Source organism: Pleuronectes platessa, chromosome 4, assembly GCF_947347685.1.
Source record: "Pleuronectes platessa chromosome 4, fPlePla1.1, whole genome shotgun sequence".
Lineage (NCBI taxonomy): Eukaryota > Metazoa > Chordata > Actinopteri > Pleuronectiformes > Pleuronectidae > Pleuronectes > Pleuronectes platessa.
In genome coordinates, this window is record NC_070629.1 from 26,029,167 (window position 1) to 26,051,646 (window position 22,480).

The following is a 22,480-nucleotide window of genomic DNA, read 5'->3' on the forward strand; positions in this document are numbered from 1 at the left end:
GAGATCATGGTGGCAATGCTCTAGCTAGCACCTCAGCAGCTAGCGCTGCACCTACCCCTACCAGTGTTGTAGCTAGCAGCGCATCAGCTAACGTTAGTAGTAGTTCTGCTGCCTGCATCACTCCAGCAGTAGCTAGCATAACACCAGCAAGCACTACTTCTACTCTACCTCCTCCTTTCCCAGCTGTTCTTACAGTTAACCCCAAACTTCCCATTTTACCCAGTGACTTAACCACCATTGCACCATCTCAGCTATTATTAAGTAGCTACCCAAAACGTGCATTTAGCAAAAAACTGAGGTCGTTCAATCCTGCCTGGTACCGCACACGACCATGGCTTGAATACTCTGCTGAACGGGATGCATGTTTCTGCTTTCCCTGTCGCAAATACAGTACTGTGAATGAGAGGGATGTTGTTTTCACTCTGACTGGTTTCAACAACTGGAAAGTTGCACTGGAAAGTGACAAAGGGCTGCAGAGGCATGTGTCCTCCCACAACCATGTGCATGCTTCTACTCTCTGGGCTGAGCACCAGAAGAGAGAGGCTACTGGGGGAAATGTTGACACATTATTGGTTGGCAAGACACAGGTAGAGAAAAACCGGTACTATGTTAAGAGTGTGGGCAACGCTGTGAAGTTCCTCTGTGTCAATGAGTTGAGTCTACGTGGAACAACGGAACACAGGCGTGATGCTGCTGGTCATGATGATGATGATATTGCTTCTGGGCTTTTTCTTAAGTTAATGGAATATACCCTTGAGAAAGATGAAAAACTAGCCAGCATCGCCAAGGGTATCCCAAGGAATGCATCATATACATCAAATCACATACAAAATGAAATTATTGACACACTGGCAAACATGGTGCTCGGAGAGATAAAAAAAAAATATGAAAATGCTGATGCTGTGGGTTTTTGCCTCAAGAGTGATGGAAGCAGGGACAGGTGTAATGTCGAAAACCTGTCAGTTATGATTAGGTTTGTCAGTGCTTCCCTACCCGAGGAGCATCTCATTGGGTTGCTTGACCTCGACCAACTAGATGCACAGTACATAACCTCTGAGATCCTGAAGTGCCTCTCTGATGCTGGTTACAGTGCTGACAACATTCTGAGCCAGTGTTATGATGGAGCTTCAGTGATGAGTGGGGTGAGAGGAGGTGTTCAAGCTCTGCTCCAACAGAAGCTGGGAAAGTATATACCCTACATTCACTGCTACAACCACCAACTGCACCTGGTAGTTGTGCATGCCATGCAGAGCGAACAATGTACTAAAAGATTTTTTGATCTGTCTTCTTCCTTGTACAACTTTTTTTAGCACCACTACATCACTAGAAAATATGATGCTCCTAATCTTAGGAGGCTAATTCAAATCCGATGGATTAGCCACTATGAGGTGACACGTTGCATTACTGAGAATGAAGATCAAATAATCACTGTTCTGTCTGAGGTGGCAACGGATGATGATGCTGCAGTGGATCTGTGCACTGAAGCATCAGGCCTGCTCTGCCAGATTAAGAGGCAGCACTTCTTTAAAATTGGCAAGTTTCTGGTGCAAGTGCTTGGTCTACTGAAACCAGCAAATGCCATACTACAGTCTCAGTCTGTGGATATGTGCAGAGCCTCAAACGAGGTTGGTACAGCACTGGATTCTTTGAGGGCCATGAGGGATCACAGCGATGAGTGGGGAGAGGGAGATCACACAGCAGCTGGGGATGACATTCCAGCAAAGAGAAGGAGAACAATGAATAGGCACCTCAGTGACAGTGTTGTAATTACAACAGTGGGCCACACAGACACAGATGACAGTGTTCCCCCCCATAAGACACTTAAACAACCTCTACTAAACATTTTGGACCGGGCAATTACCGAGTTGGAGACAAGATTCTGCCAGAAGAATTTGGAGCTGATGAAGGCCACGTCCAGCCTTGTGCCTACATCTGGCACATTCCTCCATGGAGCTCTGTTGCATCCTTTGGTTGAGCTGGCTGGCACTGATGCAGGATGTCTGAATAATGAAATCCTGGTGGCAAAGCCCATGTTGCTTAAGGAATGCCCCAATGAACCAGATCTGTCTACAGTGTGCAAAACCCTACAGCACTACAAGGCAGCATTTCCCTTGTTGTACAAGTTATACATTACAGCACTGGTCATTGGGGTTTCCTTAGCTGCATGTGAGAGCTCTTTCTCCACACTGTCCCGTGTCTTAACCCCCTTTCGCAGAACTATGCTGCATCACAGAAAGAGGAACCTGGTTATCTTGGCCCATGAAAAGTCAATTACATACAAGCTGGACATGGACGAATTTGTGAGGGAGTTTGCCAAGGGAAACAGGAGGCTGACGTTGACCTAGAGACCTAGGAGAACTTAACTAAAATTAGTGGCCAGCAAAAATGCTGTAGTTAGCCAACGTTGTTTGTTTTTTCTAGGCTAATAGCCTTTGTTTTATTTCTTTAATTTTTATTTAAAAAACTAAACAAAAACATCCTCCTAAGGGTGTTATAAAAATAAAAAAATACAAAAAAATACAAAAACATCCTCCTGAGGGTATTATAAAAATAAAAAAATACAAAAAAATACAAAAAAAATACAAAAACATCCTCCTGAGGGATTGCCACCTTATCGTGGTCAGGAGGTTTGAGTGCCTCAGTGACCCTAAGAGCTATACCAACAGAAGCTAGTCTTCATAGGGACACCCAAGATGGGCAGGTCTTAGGGTAGAGGCCTGACAAAGTGCAGTCAGTTTAGGTTGAGGGTAGGACATACAACTAACAACCCAAGTTCATATATGGTTAGTCTAACAACAATAACTACAATGAAATAAGTGTGCCAAGCATTTGAGACCACAGTACTTTACAAGGCACTTGTTCAGTGTACCCGCATCCTAGTGAGTGAATTTGTCAATTAGACATGGTAAAAGGTGCTGGAGCACAATGCCCCCTCAAGATTTGTGGCTGCCCCCTCATACATGCCTGTCTAGACCCGGCCCTGTTTTAGAATGATATCAACAATGGAGAAAGGAAGTTCAATATCCACTTCAAATTAATCAGACAGAGCTGAATATTAGAGAAATGATGCAGAGGAGTTCAGTAGAGTACATGACTGTTTTTATTTCTCATTTCTAATTGCTTTTTTCAGATGGGCCCTGGAGTCCAGAGGAGGGGCGGAGAATCTCTCAGTTTGAGAGCCGCTATTGAAACTCTGGCGCCAAACACCAGCTAGGGGGCGCGTTTCCTTTGAAATGAGAAGGACGCCTGTCTTTCCGGAAGTAGTTTTTCCCATCCCTGGCGGAAGTAAACAAAAAGTCGCAGCTGTGTGCAAATCCCAGCGGCTCGTCAGCTGTGATTCATGTCCCGCGGATTAAACATGTCGTCGGTTCTGTGTTTCAGAAAGTTTGTGAGTGAGCGACTGATCGCTGCCGCTGAGGAAATATTAGGAGTCTTTGAACAAACAGTTCAGGTTTACGAGGAGGAGATCGAGCGTCAGCGGAGACTGCTGGAGACTAAACTACCCGAGAAAGGTTTGTAGCATCAACGTCCACTGATGACAGGGGCTAAATGAATGATGACAGGACTCCATCTTCTTTTTATATATTATATATGCGCTGTATTTTACGGCGGCTGAGAGAGCTGAACGCACTGCAAATCATAGCACATGCAGGTACAGAAACAGTCTGCAAAAAAAAAAAAAACGCATGAAACAACACATTAGAAGACCATTCAATTCACTACACAATTGTACGCAGCAACCCACGAATTATTCTCTTAGTAATCAATCCAAAATGTTGCAAACCGATTTCAGATTTATACGACGTCCGTCCACCAAGGTTTGTGGTGGGTCGAGTAGTTTAATTTGGAATCGTGGTCACAACCCAACAAACAATCGGACACAGGTGAAAACCTAAAGTCATTGACGGAGTGTATTAGTTATTGTTTCATTAATTTGTGAAACAGCTCACAATACGCCTCCCAGGGCTTAAATAATGGGTTTGAACACACCACTGGGGGATTCATAGCTTTCCAGAGATGCTCCTCTAACCTACTGACTACGTGCTTCTTTTTGGTTCCACTTCAGACGTCTCTCAGTCTTCTTCCTGTAATGAGGAGGTTCTCCTGGGCCAACAGAGGCTCTGTGACTGTAACCAGAAGAGGAACTCCACCCTGAGCCAAGGGGAGTCAGAGTTTAGCGTGGATGCGGAGGAACTCTGCTCCAGTCGGGACAGAGAGCAGCTTGTACTGAAGCAGGAGACTGACTTGTTAAGACTTGCACATGAGGGAAGTGATTACACTGAAGACCAGATTGTGCTAATGGACCCTCACCAAATTCAGAACGCAGCACAAAGACAGTTGCAGACCCACCTCGCAGCTACACAAGTGAAATCCGAATCTTACACAGGGGGTTCGGGCGTATCAGCTCTAAACAGTGACCATCAGCTTACTCACAACTCACACATAGCTAATGACAGAGACCTTGAAGGAGGACACCAGGAGAATGCGAGTTCTCATCAGACACCAGAGAACAAACATTTCAAATGCATGCTTTGCTCTGAAGAGTTTAATGATTTCTTAAAGTTCAAATTTCACTCGAGGACCCACACGGGTGATAAACGTTTTAAATGTGGCACCTGTGGGAAAGGGTTCAAATGTCAATCCAACCACATCAGTCACATGAGAACTCACTCAGGCGAGAGGCCGCACAACTGCGTCACTTGCGGGAAAACTTTCACCCGTAGAGCCGACCTGAGGAGGCACAACCGAACTCACACGGGGGAGAAGCCATACAGCTGTATCTTCTGTGGTAATAAGTTTTCTCATCACTCGTCTCTCACTAATCACGTCCGGGTGCATACAGGGGAAAAGCCTTATAAATGTATTTGGTGTGGGAAGAGGTTTGCTATCAACACCACGTTGAAAATACACACCCGAGTCCATACAGGGGAGAAGCCGTACACATGCAACCTGTGTGGGAGGAATTTCGCTCATAACACGGGGCTAAGATTACACAGAAGGACTCACGCTGGGGAAAATCAACAGAGCTGAAATACTTTGTGTGGAGTGGCTCCTAAAAGTCAAAACTTAAACTGGGATTGAACTTGAACAGCTTATTTATCGCCTTTTGTCATTTTCCTTTTCTACTAAAGCATAACTTGCAGATTAATAAGTATACTTGTGAGTAATGGTGCAGATTTTATTGTATCGTTTTACATTACATATGCATCTTTGCCTTGTTTCCCAGATGTCATGTCACCATGTTCACAAACCTGTTTAGAATCTCTACTGTGTAAGAGTGAAAATTATTTAAAGATATAATGTGTTCAGCATGAACTATGGAAATGTTAAGATATAAAATTAAAGACAGTATTTCACTTTCGGTCACCTTGTCTTTCTCTGAATCTAAACTGGAAATTGATCATTATAATTAGAGTTTGCAACTTTTATCAGTGTGTTCGCTCATCTTAAAAATACAAGCTGGAGAGTGTTTTGTTTTTAATTCTAAAGTCCTCTATCTTTTCCATACAGTCTTTATTTGTTTGAAGGCGACATCACTGTTATTAATTGTAGCAGTCCTTCACATTTAAAACTCAGTACAGTTTACGTTGATGTTAAACCATTTCCCCTGGAACATCATGTGACCTTCAAAGTTTAAATGCAGATGTTTGATGGTTTCATCTTCGTAAAAAAGCCTTCAATGGGAAACTTTTAGTTTGTAACGAAGCAGCTCCATCAGACAACAGCTCAAACTGCCATTATACCCACAGAAACTAAGCAGGAATACTATTACTACGTATACTTTTACTTGGAAATCAGAGGGATCTAAGTGTTTATGGGGTGGAAAGTGCCAACGTACAAGACACTGCAGAATTTGAAGTATTTTAAATATTTTTTGGAAGAAATCTCAAGGGGTTGATATCAGTGAGGGTGACAAATTAGCATAATAAATTCTAAACACGAGAAACTAGATTAGATATGTGTAAAATGAAAAGTGGAAATTTACGATGGGATGTAAAGTAAACCAATAACTATTGTATAAGATATTTATCACAGGAATTGTACGACACATAATTTAATAAATCGGAATAAAGTGTCGTGCTTGTTTAAAGGGGGACACAAATCGAGACGGAACCACTTCCTTCCTCCACCGGATATCCGGTTGTAAGTGTCTGGATTTGCGTTTAACCAACAAGTAAACAATGAGATTAATAAACAGAACGGTTCGGCTTTAGCTCGGTTTCTGCGTCACCGCATCTCTGCATCAATGGCTCCTCATTATTGTGCCGTGTGTCGGCAAACTACATTCGCCGGGAAGGGACACATCTTCGGGAAAAGTCACCAGAGCCGATTGAGAGTGGTTCTTCTCAAATTCCTAGAGAAAGTAAGTGGTTTGATCTGAAGCGACTCGCGCTGATGCTGACTATTTTCAGTGACATTCGTTCTATTTTCCGCCACTTGGTGGATCTACTTGAATGCTAGCCCTGATGCTAGCATCTGGTGCTAACCAACAACGTCACTTCTGACGTTTGTTGACTTTTAAGTCCACAAGATGGCCACTATGAGCTGCATCAGAGACATTGGGGACCAGTCTAATAAAGAAATGTCCCAATTTGACCAACAGTAGATTATAGAGAAGTGAAATTAGGTAATTTATATTCACATATAAACATATAAGCTTACGTGTTCAGGTTGGTCAGCTACTCTAATAACTGAGCGACCTTAAAAGTATCCAGAGTTGTACTAATAGATTATTTATATCACACAAATATTTGCAGTGTCCATTTATAAGATCTAAGGTGTTTTATTCAGGAATTACACCTTGTATTTCCTGTATTGCTCATGATAAATACATATACGGTTATATGATGGTTGTACCCCAGCCCACATGCATTCTAACATTTCATTCATGTATCTTTTAATTTATGTTGTGTGAAATGAACTATACTAAACTAAAAACCGATGTGATAAAACACAAAAGCAAATTAAAGACAAAGAAGTGACCGTATCAACATTTAACCTTTATGAATTGAGGGTTTATTGCAGAGCTGTAGTATTAGAGTAGACTGCTTCAGATTTAATCAGAGCTAGAGTCCAACCACCATGTTTATCTTTGCTTCCTGTGTTTGTTCCTTTCTCTCTGTACCAGGTGAAGGAAGCTCGCCGCACACTTAAAAAGCCCCAAGTAGAAAAGTTCGACTCCAACCAGCACCAGCAGACATTCTGGTGCTACTGCTGTGGGCTCGAAATAGACAGAAATGTTACAGACGGCAACATGACGGTGCTGTATGGAGGCTTGTTGGAACACATGGCCACGTAAGTTTGATCTAAGTAACAGCTATTTTTTTTGTATTGGTTTTGTAAATGTAAATTGCATGATCGACCTTTCAAATGGACTTGGTTTCAGCCCAGCACACAGGAAGAATACACACAAGTTCTGGTGGGAAAATAAAGCCGACCCCAAGCTTCGAGACAAGGTCATAATCACAGAGGAGGAAACTGAAAGGTAGTTCTCCGAGAGCTAGAAGTCAATATTTATGAAGATTCTTTAGGAAAATAAAAGATTGTGTTCATGGATCACTGTTTGCTTTTGTTTAGGTTTAAAGCTGAGCTGCCACAAGTTTTGGAATCATTTGTGGAGGAGGAGGATGAATTCATTAAACAGGTACACTAATGGACTTGACATTAACTTTAATGAGAACTCATAGTCTACAGCCGTGGTGGCAGCTCTGACACTGCCACTAGCAATCCTAAAAAGTGTCTAAGAAATTATATTTCTCCCGAACTTGAAATCTGTTCACGGAAATCCATTTTTTCTTTTCATGGCTAAAGCAAGCTGACCATATCCGGGCCCAGGAGAAGCATCGTCAAGAGGTCCTTCAGTCTCTATTAGAGGTTTGTTTTCCAGCGATGCAGTGGCAGTATCCATCACTACAGCCTTGACTGTTGATATTTGTGGTTTTGAGTTGTATGTAAGATGAGAAAAGTCCTAACTGTGTAACTGAAAATCTGTTTAACTAAAAAGAAAACTGTTTAATTGAGGTCAGGGTGGTTTAATGACTAACTAATTTCAGGTTATGGTTATAATTAGATGGAGATGGGGGAAAAAAACAATGTGTTAACATTTGGCGCAAAGTAGTGTGTGAGGAGTGTGATGATAAAAGCTGAGATGAAGATGGTTAGTGGTCAGACTTCCCCTGTGAACCACTGTTGGCATTTCCTGAATCACTATCAGCGTGAAGCAGACCTGGAGTCGTTCAATGGTCCCAATGGCACAGACATGTCTGCGGAGGATTCTGTCAGGTAACACTTTGTCAACCTGGGACATATCATCCTCTCTTTGCATAGTGTCATCAATATAATTTGAATTACTTCACTTTGTTGTGGGTTCACCTTGTTCTCCTGGGAACAGCTCGCAGTTTACTTCTCAGGGATCAGACCGGCAGCCAGGGAGCAGCTTCGTCAAGTCAATGGTCAAAGCCCCGTGGGCGGCAGCGGGACAGGGCCTGACTTTCATCGGCCATCAGGTAGGAGGACACCCGTCAGTCAGAAAGTCTTTCATGAGTGACTGCTTTCTTTTGTACACAAACACAATGACCTCCTCTGATGTCTGTTACAGGATTCAGCAAACAGAGGAAATGTTCACACAGGTACAGTGATGCATGAATTTCAGTATCTAAACTTAGCTCTATATTTGTATCACTCCAATAATATACATCTATGAAATGCAATAATGTGGATTGTCTCTTCCAGTTGTAAAAAAAAAAAAAAAAAAAATTTGTATAATATGCAATCACTTTTCCTCAATATTATAAATCTTATAAATTTCTCGGCTGTTGAGGTGTTCTGTCGATGTATATTTTGTCTTAATTAATATTAGGTTTGTTATTATGTGTTGTAGGCGGTGTCCCACCTTGGCTCCAGGACGATCCTCTGGAGGGGCCCTCTGGGGCTAAAGCACATCCAGAGATCGGCCCATCGCTCCAAGGGTTCCTCAAACAGAGTAGGAGTCATTTTGAATTACTTATCCGCCGTTTGTTCTTTCCTTGTTTATCATTTCCATTTACTGAATGCTGTGACATCACTCGTGATAACCAGGAAGCTTTTATTACTTATCACTCCACTTGTGGTTTGATGTTTAATTGACCTTTGTGTCTGTGTCAAATGTGAAATCACATAAATATATATATATTTTTTAAATCGTGATACTTAGGTATCAAGATTTGGATAATATTGGTCATTTTAATCTTCTCAAGTCTCAGTGATGTAGAGCTTTTATCCATGTGGACTTGTGTAGAATGAAAATAAAAGAATTTGATGATTGAAAATGATCTCATGTGTCTTTTGCCAGAGGAGCAAGAGAAGCTGAAGAAGCTTCCACCGAACAGAGTCGGTGCCAACTTTGATCACAGCTCACAGACAGACGCCAACTGGCTTCCCTCTTTTGGAAGAGTGTGGAACAGCGGCCGACGCTGGCAGTCCAGGTGAGATCACACAACCCGTCACTACACATAAGACTCATACAGAACGGTTGGAAACATTCGTAAAAAACAAATGAACTCCATAAGATTCATTTTACACACTCACAGGCGTTAACCCTGTCGTTGTTGTATATTTGCCAGAAACATTCCTTCTGTTTTCCTTTTTTTGTTATGTACATTAACTTCACTACTCTTTGCAAACATATGGGACTTTTTCTTTCTCACAACAGGGACCAGTTCAGAGAAGAAGAAGGGAAGAAGAAGAGACCAAAGAGGAAGCAGGAGCAGAACTCAGATGAGTCAAAGAAAAGTAAAACATCTGGACAGCTGACAAACTCCGACAGCACTTAAAACTGAGTTTGCGAGTTCCTGAGTGAAGGGATGTGTATATAGTTCATATAGTTTGCAGGAGGTGAATGAGGTTTCTACTGTTTGTCTCTGAGAAGTTGTACCTGCCTTGATAGACACCTTTGTGAAAAAACTTCATTATAACATAATGGCATTCCACATATTTACCCAATGGGAACTGTTGAATGTATTATGTTAACAGTGATCGTATATTTTGTATAAAAAGAGCTCATTGAAATTAGTTTCCTGTCCACATTCTTCAGCCAAGTCCAGGACTCAGATCTTCAAGTTACTTTAGTACGGCTCTCTGAACTGTGAGGACAATGTGAACAGCAGGGGGCGCTAGACACCGTTCTGACAAAGGCACCTGCTGTGTGTTCAGTGAAGAGTCCACATGGATGGAATCTGTTGAAGGATGTCAACAGGAAACAGACACGTGCTCCTCTGAAAGTCCAGTTTCCCCACTTGTGAATTCGTTGACGTTCTGACTTCAGTGTGTTCACGCGCTTTGAAGTCAGACTGTGGAAATAAACACGGACGAAGTAAACAAAATGTTTGTTATTAATGTGTTTGGAGGGTTTAAACAACACATTAAATGTCTCTGCCACAGTTTACCACATAGCAGATACAGTACAGATCGTTTACAGACTGGAGGACGACTCACCTGTGGACACTAGGAATGTTTAGCCACTGATTAACTTAAGGTTCTGCTTGACGTAGACTGAAGTGTTCCCATGTCTCAGGTACATTTCACCCATTATTAGTTCAACACAACACATATCTCAAGACTCCCACTTTATAAAGTCAAGTTGGTTTCCAATACCTGTGTACTTCACGTATTTATTTTTGAATTTGAAGAGAAATCTGAAGAATCTCTGGAAAAAAGATTACGAATCTGTTAATTCAATGTAATATATTGATTTTAAAGCAGGAAGAGAAAATGCCTCTGCTTTGTCTCAATGTAAACATTATGTAAAAGTAAATATGTGGTTAAGGAGAACGGCCTTTAACTCTCAAAGCTTTAGGTTATTAATGTGTATATATAAATAGTTATGTATATGTGTAAATAAATTATCAGTACCAAATGTCTTAAAGAATAATGCAAGTTAGAGTCTGAACCATACGTAGCTCTGATATAAGCAGACACACAAACATTCAATTGAATGTTGCATTCTGCCATCTTATCGTCCTTCATACACGTACACCATTACACTTCTATATTTTTGTTTAGATAAAATGAACATTTGTTGCGAATTAACTTCTTTATTTAATCTATTTGATTTCATGAAGTATGTTTGATGCACTGATGCATTACGAAGCTCTAAGTAAGACGTGTGCTGCATGTTCCTAAACCAATACTGCCATCAAGTGGCCATTTATGTAGTTGCACCAATAAAACTCTACACATTTGTTAGCTATGACATGTTTTTTTTTTTTGTACCTTCTCTTTAATTTTGAATTTGAAAATTCTTCCCTTCTCTCTTCTATGTTCACAGACTATGATACAGACAATCAAAGGCTCATGCACTCCAAAATATGATTGTACTGCTGGTTGCTGTCAGATATCAGAACCTAATGTATATGAATGTATATACCTGCAGCTTTGTGGGGGGGTATACACAGTAATACATAATCTATCATCGATTATAATGGAAGGAGAGTCTGGGACCGCTCTGTATCTCTGTGTCAGACCACCCACCCACCGCTCGGTGCTGTATATTCATCAGTAATCAGCCGATCGTGGCTCCTGACTCACTTTGGACCATTAGCAGTTCACATGTGGCTTCATAAATCACAGAGATTGTGTTTGCTCAGCTGGTTGAGATCTCCCCCCTCACGGACCCCCGCACAACCTCGCTCAGCCCCCGTCTCCATTTCAAACTAATATTCATAATCATGACTTTTCTAATTATTTGACTGATGGAGTAAGTGTGAGTTCAGACCTCTGAGGGGAAAAACAGTTGTGTTATTTATTATTTTCTTTTATATTGAAACACGTAACTTTGTTTAAACGGATTCTTCTTCTTCTTCTTCTTTTTATTATTATTATTGTTATTAGTATAAGCACCTGACAATAATTTGTAGGTTGTAGGAAAGACGAAGTTTTATGTTAAATTCAATTCATGAGGTTTCACTTTTATCAAAATGTGCAGAACACAAATGTTACTTATGAGGTTATATACGCTCTCACGCTCGCTCTCTCTCTCTCTCTCTCTCTCTCTCTCTCTCTCTCTCTCTCTCTCTCTCTCTGTCTCACCCTCTCTCTCTCTACCTCTCTCACCCTCACTCACTCTCTCTCACTTTATCTCTCACTCTCTGTCTCACCCTCCCTCTATCTCTCTCACTCTATCTTTCACTCTCTGTCTCACCCTCTCATCCTCTCACCCTCACACCCTCTCACCTTTCACCTTTTCTCACCTTCACATTACAGCCAGTATCTTCGTATCTCTGGTCTAATGGTGATTGCATTTCATTAAATTGGAGGACGTTGAGAGTTCCCAGCTACAAGTCTATGCATTTTAAAAAGTGCATGTGGACAGTGTTCTGCTGGGAACCTGCTGGTGCGTCTCACTGCATCATTACTTTTGGCCCCTTCTCATTTTCTCATGCTGACGTAACACTGCTGCACACAGATCTGCAACATCATCGTTGGCCTTTAATGAGAGGAGAAGTTTCAAGTTCAGATTTGACTGAATAAAAAGTCGTTTTTCATGGTTCCAAAGTGTATCAGTAGTGCATTAAAACGTGCAACATATACACAACATAAAAGCAGAATAAGACTATGATTGTGGATGTTGTGTACTGGAGGTAAAGTAGCCATGATTGTTACGGGATGGATGGCATCTAAGCATTTGGAATCTGAGAGTTTGAAGGCAGAAACTGGTGCAGAGGGTTTATGGTTTGATTCCCAGCTCCTCCAGTTTTGCACGGCAAAGTGTCCTTGGGCAAGACCTTAAATTGCAGAGTGCCGTTGGTAACATATGAGATTAAAGTTCAAGAAGTCAGTATCAGCGGGAACTTTCCCTTCTGTGTCATTCTTTCCAATGAGGCTATAGTGAGTCAAAAACGGACGTATAAAAAAGATAAAAAAGGTTTTGTGTGTATTTAAACAAATTAAATAAAAGCTTAAAAGGATTTGTGATGAAATCCCAAGCTCAAAAACCCATGTCTGCGAAATCCATCATGGTTTTCAGAAGCTTTCCCTGGCGATTAGCTTTGGCTGGAGCATTGGTGCGCACTGCAAATCTAAACCATATCCATTCTGGCCAGACACGCTCGTGTGCTCGCAGCGAGTGTCTCCGTCGCCAACCCCGTGATTTATAAACGTTTATCTCGCCACAGTGGCCGAATCAAAGGCCTGGGAACAAATTAACACAAAGGTATTCAGCTTTTCTAAGGGACCTCATTTTGAAAACCACAGTATTCATAAAACCACAGTGCACAATTATGCTTTTATGGCTGTATAAGCTATAATGTTACCTTGTAATTTCATGGTTACTAAAGTAGCAATTTCGAGACCCCAGTTTTGCTTTGGCTTTGTTTGTTTGCATTTTTGCGTAAGAACTTTTGCATGTTTTAGAAAAGGGACGCTCGGATTTTCACAGGATGTGGGATTTGTATAAATGTTACGTTTGTGAGGAGAAGTCCCGTGAATGTAGAGCAGTGGCCGCTGTGCAGGGAGAGTTGGCCACAGGTCTGATGACTCATGAGCCCGAAACTATTGATCATAGCCCGCTGCTGTATAATAAGCTGTGGTGCTGCTGCAGGCAAATCGAAAGGTTTCACAGTATCCATGTCCTAATTGTTTTCAAAGAGAAATGGACTTTTAGATGGATTTACTGCCTGTTGTGGTTGTGTACTCTTCACACATATGACTCCATGATAGACCAGTGGCTGTTCTTGTGCTACGATCTCTGTTAGTTTTCTTTATATAACATGTCAAGAACTTTTGCACCAATTTGATGTCAAGTCTTGATTTCTCCTTTATTTAATTAATTAAAAACAATCTTATTTAATATTTAATCAAGTTTGCATCAATATCATGATATGAAATCTCATATATTGGGATCAAATCAACATTGCCCATGTCTAAGTACGATTTAAAGCATTAAAGCCTCATTAATCTGTAAGTTTTTCATTTTATTTAATGATTTGTTGTTTAACCTTATAGAATATTAGTACATATTGAAGTACGACACACTTTCACAGTATCTCGGGACATTGCCCAGCTGATACTAGGTTTTTCAGGCAGATTCTGGTTATTGATATAGATATTTGTAGTATCTTTAATAAAACCAATTTTAGTGGCAGCCTATAGATTTTTTTTAATCAAAAAACACAAACAAAGCAGAAGTCTTGAAATGAGTCTGTTAGATTTGTTTTTAAATTATCCTACATAGACTGAACGGGACATGTTAGTGAAAAAGTCACTTGCGGTGCCTTCTGGTGGACAAATCATGCAATAACATGGTCGATTTATCTGTGAAGCTCTATGATAATAAACCACTGCAGTGCGTGAGGTGCATGTGCAGGGGTCTATATTACACAGACCAAAACATTGCATTTAAAACCAAATTTGAACTCTTTATTTCTTTTTTGGAAAACGTTACTCTGCTGTTTAGTGACTGGGATCAATCATGGTTTATGTCAATTAAAGTGTGGATATAAAATCTACAACAGAGGTTTGAACTGATTGGCTCCAGCCTCCAGGATAAGTGATATAGTAAAGATGATGGATGGATGGATGGATAATATCTGCCAAGGCCCAACAGTCTCCTTAAGTCAATCAAGCTACATCACATTACACACACTGGTTGATATCAGTCCCCTAAAGATGTGTGATTTATATTTTCTTCCTTCAGGATCCATGGAATTATTTGCCAGAGAATCAGTGAAAAAATCTCACAATTTCAAAGTCAGTGAAAAGAAATTCGCTGGATCTGGATCCCACCAGAATTGAATTGGTTCATCCCTGTGTGATACCACAAATCTCTGGTTCCAACTTCTCAGATGCAAATATTTTTTAAATATTCCCTTTATATTACATAGAGTCTCAGAACTTTGTTAATAAGCAGCAAATCTTTAAATATCCTGGAACCAGTAAAGCACTGTCTTTTTTATAGCTTGACAAATCACAATGAATTGATAATCAAAATAACTGATGACAATCTAATCAAAGACAGAATTGTCAATAAATGAAAAATGCACCGACATTAAGTACAGCTAATGATCAACAGCCCAGAATGTTAAACTGCTCATACTGAAAACAAGAAATGCATCAGAAAAAAGACAACTACGATATTGAAAACATATAAACAAACATTTTAATAAAATGTATTAATGTCAGAATAGTCTTTTGGTCCAGTCGTACCAGAATGGATCAAAATCTCAGTTCTTTCTAAGTATGTTTGTGTGAGAGGCCTGATGGCCACCAGGGGGCGTTAGTTACCTTGTTGATTGGGCTGTGACTGCCTCGCTCGTACTCGGAGTCACAGAGAAACGTTACAAACATATAGAAGAAGAAGGGAGAACCACTGAAACCTCTGTCAGCAGGATCAGGATTTAACTTGACGCACAGAATATGTTGTATATTCAAACTTTAAATACTCGTCGAACAAAGTGTGGACCAGTTCTTGAGTCCTCGTCTCCCACTGTTGTCTATGTGAGTCTCTGTCTGTTGTGTGTGTGTGTGTGTGTGTGTGTCTGTGACCAGCAGCTGCGTGAAGCAGAGGTGAGCTGCAGAGCTCGTAAATCTCCCTCCGCTCACAATGGTGTCGACTCACTTCAAAGGGAACCCCTATCTGCAGAGGAACTTGTTGCCTTCACTAACTCAGGTTTAGCTTGGCCAGCTGTTTCAACCGTGTGTGTGTGTGTCTGTCTGTCTGTCTGTGTGTGTGTGTGTGTGTGTGTGTGTGTGTGTGTGTTGAGAGGGTTTAGTCTTAACATTGACATCAGTGGGCCACCAACCAAGAGCAATGTCTGACACCTTTTGGATGAAGCTGTGTTCTCTCTCTCTCTCTCTCTCTCTCTCTCTCTCTCTCTCTCTCTCTCTCTCTCTCTCTCTCTCTGTGTGTGAGAGTCTCTCTCTGTGTGCGTGTGTGTCTCATTTCAAACAACCTTACCAGTGGTTTCACACCAGTGAGCCCATTAGCTGCACCTCATACACTTTACATTGCTCTCTGTCATTTTTGGTGTGTGTCTTTATATCTCTGCAGTGTTTGTATATATGAAACCAGTTTCCACACATAAGAAACGTCAGTGAAACTCTATTTGTTCCGTTCATATTGTATATGTATCATTTGTTTTTGTGTTGATTGAATCCGAAACCATGACGTACATGAGAGGGAACTTAACTAAGCGCTGAGGTCCTGGTATAGCAGCAATGAAATAATCACTAGAATCTAAACACAAATCAAAATATAAAAAATATATAACAGGAGAGGATTCTAGAAAATGTCCAATATATGTAATTTCTTGTCAATAAATTCCACAGACAAATTGCTGCTTGAGTCAGATCTCAGTTCTCAGAAGGAACCTACGTCTTGATCCTCGATACAGAGCAGAATAATAAAAGATATAAAGAATGTAGGGATGGGAGCACATTCGTGTTTTTGTCTCCAAGTGAGTCACACCCATTGGAAACAACACAAAATAATATAAAAAAGCTGCAGCAAGAGCTCGGACATCTCATGAAATTCAGTGTTTGGCCGCCGGACAGAAAATATTTTCTTTGCACATGAGAACTCTGAATAACTGGAGAATCATCCTGACACGAAATCGTTCACATGTCGACATTTGCAGTTTCTCAAGAAGGTTGGTGGGAAAACTTTGGCGGAAGAAGCAGAAGCTGAATGTGATTGATCCCAATGGTTTTAAAAACTCATGCAGGAATTTGGGAAACAACTTTTCACGTCAACAAAGGATAATATTGCAATCTTTCTGGAATAGGAGTGAGTTCTGCATTCTTCGAAGAAACAAATCATCCTGTCTTCAGTTATCAGAAAAGGCTGAAACTCCCTCAATCACCTAATATGAGTCTTTCACAGACAAATCAACGTTTATATTTGTTTATAAGCAATGCAGAATAGACCTGCGTTTACATTTTGTTTAATTTCTTAATTCAAGATTAACACATTTGGTTGTATTCGTGTTTTATTCATATATATATATATATATATATACTTCCTTATAATAAAGTTTATGATTTAACTGTAAAATATCAATATTTCTTTGTCATAAGGGTTTGATAACGACTTAATCATCATTGCCTTGTGTTTTGTAATTTTCACAGATTTCCACGGGAATCATTCATTGATCTTTTGGAAAAATCCGATACATTTAGGGAATTTAAGGGAACGATTGGGCCTTGGTGGATTCCTGCACTGTACTGAGTGACATTCTAGTTTTAATAGATGTATATTTCGGCCAATACATACATATTTTACTCCCTAATATCAGCATCAGCCCAGAGAATTCCATTTATATATATATATCAGGCTGATCATGTGTTGAAGGCCTGCAGATTGTTCCAGTCTCTCTCTGCCTCTGCTCTTTCTTTCTGGCATCTGTCTTTGTGCTCTAACTTTGATCTGCAGAGCTTCACACCATCAGTCTTTCACCCGCTCACTCTCGTCTCACCCCTCTTTCCCCCCTTCTCTCCTCGTTTCTCTCACCCTCTTCCCATCTCTCGTGTTGGTTGTCTTTCCGTGTCAGAGACTAAGCAAACAGAGTCGTGTGTGAGCGGCCTCATAACTCCAGCGTTCCTGAGAGACTGGGAGCTCTCAGACCAGTGCAGCTGTGTCTTCATTTGCCGGTCGTGTTCGGCATTCCCCAGATATCTCCAGGGGGCTCCTGGGCTTTTTCTGTGTTCTGCTCTGACCTTGTGGCCCCTGTGAAGGGCTGTGTGGACGGGAAGCAAAGAGGGACATGTTTTCAGGTGGAGTTATGAGGTGACATGTGAGATGTATCACTCCAGAAGAAGTTTGGTAGATTTACAGTAAATCCACCCGGGTGATACAGTTGAAATCAACATACACATGTAAAATCACATGACATTTTTAGTTTTTGAGAAGATAAAACCAGTGAAGTTTGGGTATTTTGTTTGAAAATTGTTTCTAAAACCGATTCAGTTGTAAAATATAATGACTTGTATTCCACCGTCGTACATTGAACCAAACAAACTTCTCACATGTGAAACCAGAACATTTGGAAACTGTCTGTTGTTCAGTGTCTGAAAGCAGATGATGATCCCACTGAAAGCTGATTTATTTTCATTATTATTTAATCCGCCTAATATTTTCCAGATTAACCACGAAACCGTTGTTTCCACAAAATGTTTCTAATTTTGTTTCTTTCTGCATGAAATGTACAAATATGCTCCTTCAGCCCCCCCCCCCACTTGCTTTCCCTTTGACCTCTCCCCTCCTTCATCTTGCAGAATCATATTCACACACGTCTCCATCCACACTCCTCCCCCGACTCCCTCCTCTCTTCTCCTCTCTTCTCCTCTATATCTCTCGTCTTCTTTGACTTCTTCAGTCTCTCCCTCTCTCTCATCTGTTTCTTGGTGCATCTGGCGAACATGAGCTGTGGAAAGACAATAGACGAGTAATGGGAGATGTGTGTGTGTGTGTGTGTGTGTGTGTGTGTGTGTGTGTGTGTGTGTGTGTGTGTGTGTGTGTGTGTGTGTGTGTGTGTGTGTGTGTGTGTGTGTGTGTGTGTGTGTGTGTGTGAGATGAAAAAAGCCACTGATGGTCTTTGTCATCTAAATCCAATCTGAAAGTATTTTCCTGTGAGCGTTCGGTTCTGTAGCGACACTGAACCGACCGCCACAGAAACCACTTCAGTATCTGAACCGTCCACAGCTGCTCAAACCTGTCACCAGATATTAACCAGGGCTGCATGATTCATCATATTAAAAATCATTCTCACAATCGACTCACACATACATGCAGTCTCCTTTCTAACTGACAATGATTCTGCTGCATTTTGATTGGGTGCTTCAGCTACATCAAAACAAGGGCTCCTACTTTCTCCACCTCGACCAATGAGGAGGCTGCGTTAACTCGCCCAGCTAACCGGACCAAACCAAAAAATTATTTAAAATTTGTGCCTTAAGATTCACACTCGAACAAATGAAACGAATCCAGATGAAAGTGGCAATAACCAACTCCTCTGTGCTCGTACTGAAAAAAATTGATGCACAAGTTAAACATAAAATAAAACACAGCCTGTTCACCATCCGATCTTCAGCAAGAAAATCATGATCCTCCTTTTTGTCAATAATCATGCAGACTAAACACCAACCCCACTAACTTTGCATTTCAATATCTGATGGTTGTAACATGATGGTCACAGGTTTGATCCCAACACAATTGTTTTCATTGGTGTGGGTTTTGTAGCTCTCACTTGGCTGCATATCTTTCTTATGCACTGTTCAGACACACACACCAGACGTACAAAGTGTGTTGCAGGTTATCATGCATTTTTTGTGTAATTTGAGCAAATCCAGTTCATCTTCGGCTCAGTGTCAATGTTTGTCTGCCCCTTGTACATAGGAAACCTCAAGTACCATCATACCCAGATTATCACGATGCTGCAGCAGATTATCTGACAAGCTGTTACAAGTACAAACATCCGAGCCCCTTGTTGAGACGCTGAATTGCTCTGTATGTTCACTGTAATAACACAAAATGAAAAGGTCAACTCCTCCTTTGGCTGTGGCTGTGAATAACTTATAGAGATATTAGATTTCCTTTTAAAACAGGTATCTCTCATTGACATTTTGATTGAGAAGGTGCATGTGTAAAGCTAAATCAAAGTCAAATAACCTTCTACTGACATAATGTGAAACCACGACTGATTATTTGTAGGACTGGAGATTGATCTTTTAGATTTTTTCTGACATTTTACTCCACACTGTGACTTTTGAGCTGAAGCAGGTGAAGTGTAAAGTCACAAAAGACGGTATTCATCTCCTGTACTTTGCATATTGCATACCCACGGCCCTGCGCTGCTTATGAATGGTGGGTTTGTGGTTCAGAGGAGTCGAGACGCCAAGTGGTGGATGTGCAGATCCTGCCAGTGACCATTGGTTATACAGTTAAATCTACACTGTGAGTAATATGACGACCCGATGGTCTAATTCGCTGAGAACTAACATCTGTCAAGCTGAGACGTCCTCTGAAGTGTAAACAGATGAAGGTTGTAGCGCTTTCTGTCGGAGCCAGTCTGGTGGTTTGTACTTTCAGCACACCTACAAGAAAACGGCAGCAGCCACCGACCACATCTCGTTCATCTCTGGCCACGCTCCTCCTGAGGTTTTCCTCTCGAAGCACCTTTCTCTAGCACCTTGCAGCCCACAAAGAAGCTGACTGACTCTGGGGAAGTGACAAATTGAGAGGTTTTGGCAGTCTGCTGGTGGTAACACTTGCCTGTTTACATGGGAGGATCCCACAGAACCACAGATATGTCTCTGAAAGCCAGTGAGAGAGGAGGAGCCACTGAGGGGAGAGGTGCAGGAGGGAAGAAAAGGAGGAGAGAGGAAATGGAAACGCTGCCAAGATATGAATACCAAGAAATTAAAACACAGGAGTTGTCTGCAGGTCAAACTGAGAAGCACAAAATTGCACAACTTACATGGTTTTCTCAAAATGTTATATAATGTTCTAGCCGGTTGTAAATTGAAGACATTGATTCTAATCCTCATTTGTAGCCAGGATAATGTAAATCTCCCTGATTCCCCTTTGACTCAAGGGCCATTGGGAGTTTGACATTTGTGCTTTTGAATAAAATCTCTCAACAACTATTTGATGGATTTTTATGAAACTTGGTTCAGACCATAGACTGTATCCCTCAAAGCATCTCTATCACCACCTGGTGGCTGGCTGTAGTATAGCTCATGAATCCCATCTCCATCATGCTAGCGGATGGGACAAACTAAAAAGTCAAAGTTCACGTAAAGCAAGTTTTTCCTTGAGATGGTTTCTGTAATTTTAGTCACTTCTTATCACACAAGTGTTTTACAATGTACATTTTTTACAGTGAGTTATTAAGTTAGCTGCTATAAAAGTGAGCTGTAACTGACTCGTGATTGGTCGAGTGTGTGTATCGATGGAACCTCACGACTGTGGCTCCACCCACTGGTCGCCAGTTGGCAAACTCTGGCTCCCAATGTGGAAGAATTTCGGCTTCATTTCGGGAAAGTGGGAGGGAGTGGACACGCGTCATCCATCTTTGTAAACAGCAACATAATTTCTTTAATTCCTCCAATTCACTGGTTTTTGCTAATGACAGTCCCACTATTTGGTGGTTTAGTGCTAATGAGCTGGTGAACATCGAATCCAATGCAGCTCTTTATGGTTTTCAGTCTTCTTACTGAAAGTCTTTGTCATTAGTCGAGCGGCCTGTGCAGAGGAGCTCAGGTTTCTGGGCCAACTTTTAAGATGCTCTGACAGAAAACGTCTGAGAAACTCTATCCTGCACGTGTCATTGTAGCTCAGGAATATTCTATGATTCAGAGGGTGGAGAGCACAGGGCTATGGAAACACACAACTCAGTGGCAGGACACACAAAGGACGTCTGTTCTTCCACAATGGAAACTTTGTTGGCGATTTCTTAGCTCCTTGGAGAAAAGTAAAGAATAAACAACAGTTTACTGTCCCCTGTCTCTGTATTCCGAGCTCTTCCAAAATGGAAACTAGGGTTGATTTAAATTCATCAGATGCAAATCCCAGCTTGATGATTGGATTAGTTCATTTGGTCTATAGGGATCAATTGTGACATAAAAAATCACAAGCCTTGACTGAAGCCGGACAGGAGACACGAGATCAGTTGAAGTTACATTTTTATATATTTTCAGAGATTAACTGCTCTTTCTTTTTCCATCAATTTTAGAAGAAGAGATCATTGCTTGTTTACAAGATATTAAGAAACTGCAAATTCTATTCATTGTAGATTATTTTCTGGCAGAGAAAATGGCGGATCACATTTCCTAAAGCCTGAAGTGACATCGTCAGACAAAACCCAAAGATATTCATAGAAGACGCTTTATAATAAACGCAGAATCATTTCCTGTCAATGGACAGTTTGAGGCACTGCCCCCAGGTGGCCAATAACCATCTAGAACGGATGTCATTGCAAAAGTTGCATTTTCATTTAAATGAGATAATACATTTCTTATTCTAATTAATCAAATGAAAAACTAATTTGCCGTTGAATTTGTTGTTACGCTAAGTGAACAAGGACAAATTAATTATGTGAGAATTAAACTTGTAAAGATTTAAATGTAAAAATGTAAAAGGTTTAAATAGTTTAAGGAATCAAACTCTGCTGAAGGTTCTGGTGATTCCTTGTAGTCGGCAGTTCCCTGTTCCACATTATCCCTTTTACCAGAGGCCACAAAGTGAAGAGTTTAATTTGAGCAGAAGCTCACAGGAAATGAACCAGATAAGATGGAAAATGTAGAAAAGATGCTCATGATATTCTCCAGACTGAGATCTGTTCCAGGAACTGATGCCGAGTCCCCTGCTTCGACATCTCATTCATCATCATTTAGACAGATCCAGAAGATCGCACACTTCAAACAGCTGGACAAGCTGATCCTGTGTCAGTGAAGGCAACAAGTTCATCGTAGACAGAGCTTCTCTTTGAAGACGCGTCATCTCGGCAAA

At 41.0% G+C, this 22,480-nt stretch overlaps 2 protein-coding genes across 2 annotated transcripts; both read left to right on the top strand.

Moving 5' to 3' along the window:
- The first annotated feature begins 3,266 nt into the window (after positions 1 to 3,266).
- Positions 3,267 to 5,362, top strand: LOC128437847 (zinc finger protein 502). Its single transcript, XM_053420138.1, has 2 exons — positions 3,267 to 3,512; positions 4,067 to 5,362. The coding sequence occupies exons 1-2, from the start codon at positions 3,341 to 3,343 to the stop codon at positions 5,029 to 5,031; spliced, it is 1,137 nt and encodes a 378-aa protein (XP_053276113.1). The 5' UTR covers positions 3,267 to 3,340; the 3' UTR covers positions 5,032 to 5,362.
- A 746-nt stretch (positions 5,363 to 6,108) lies between these two features.
- cenatac (centrosomal AT-AC splicing factor) lies at positions 6,109 to 11,227 on the top strand. The gene is made up of 11 exons (XM_053420142.1): positions 6,109 to 6,364; positions 7,130 to 7,296; positions 7,388 to 7,486; positions 7,579 to 7,645; positions 7,813 to 7,875; positions 8,216 to 8,283; positions 8,393 to 8,507; positions 8,600 to 8,630; positions 8,882 to 8,983; positions 9,332 to 9,464; positions 9,692 to 11,227. The coding sequence occupies exons 1-11, from the start codon at positions 6,248 to 6,250 to the stop codon at positions 9,810 to 9,812; spliced, it is 1,083 nt and encodes a 360-aa protein (XP_053276117.1). The 5' UTR covers positions 6,109 to 6,247; the 3' UTR covers positions 9,813 to 11,227.
- Positions 11,228 to 22,480: the final 11,253 nt, after the last annotated feature.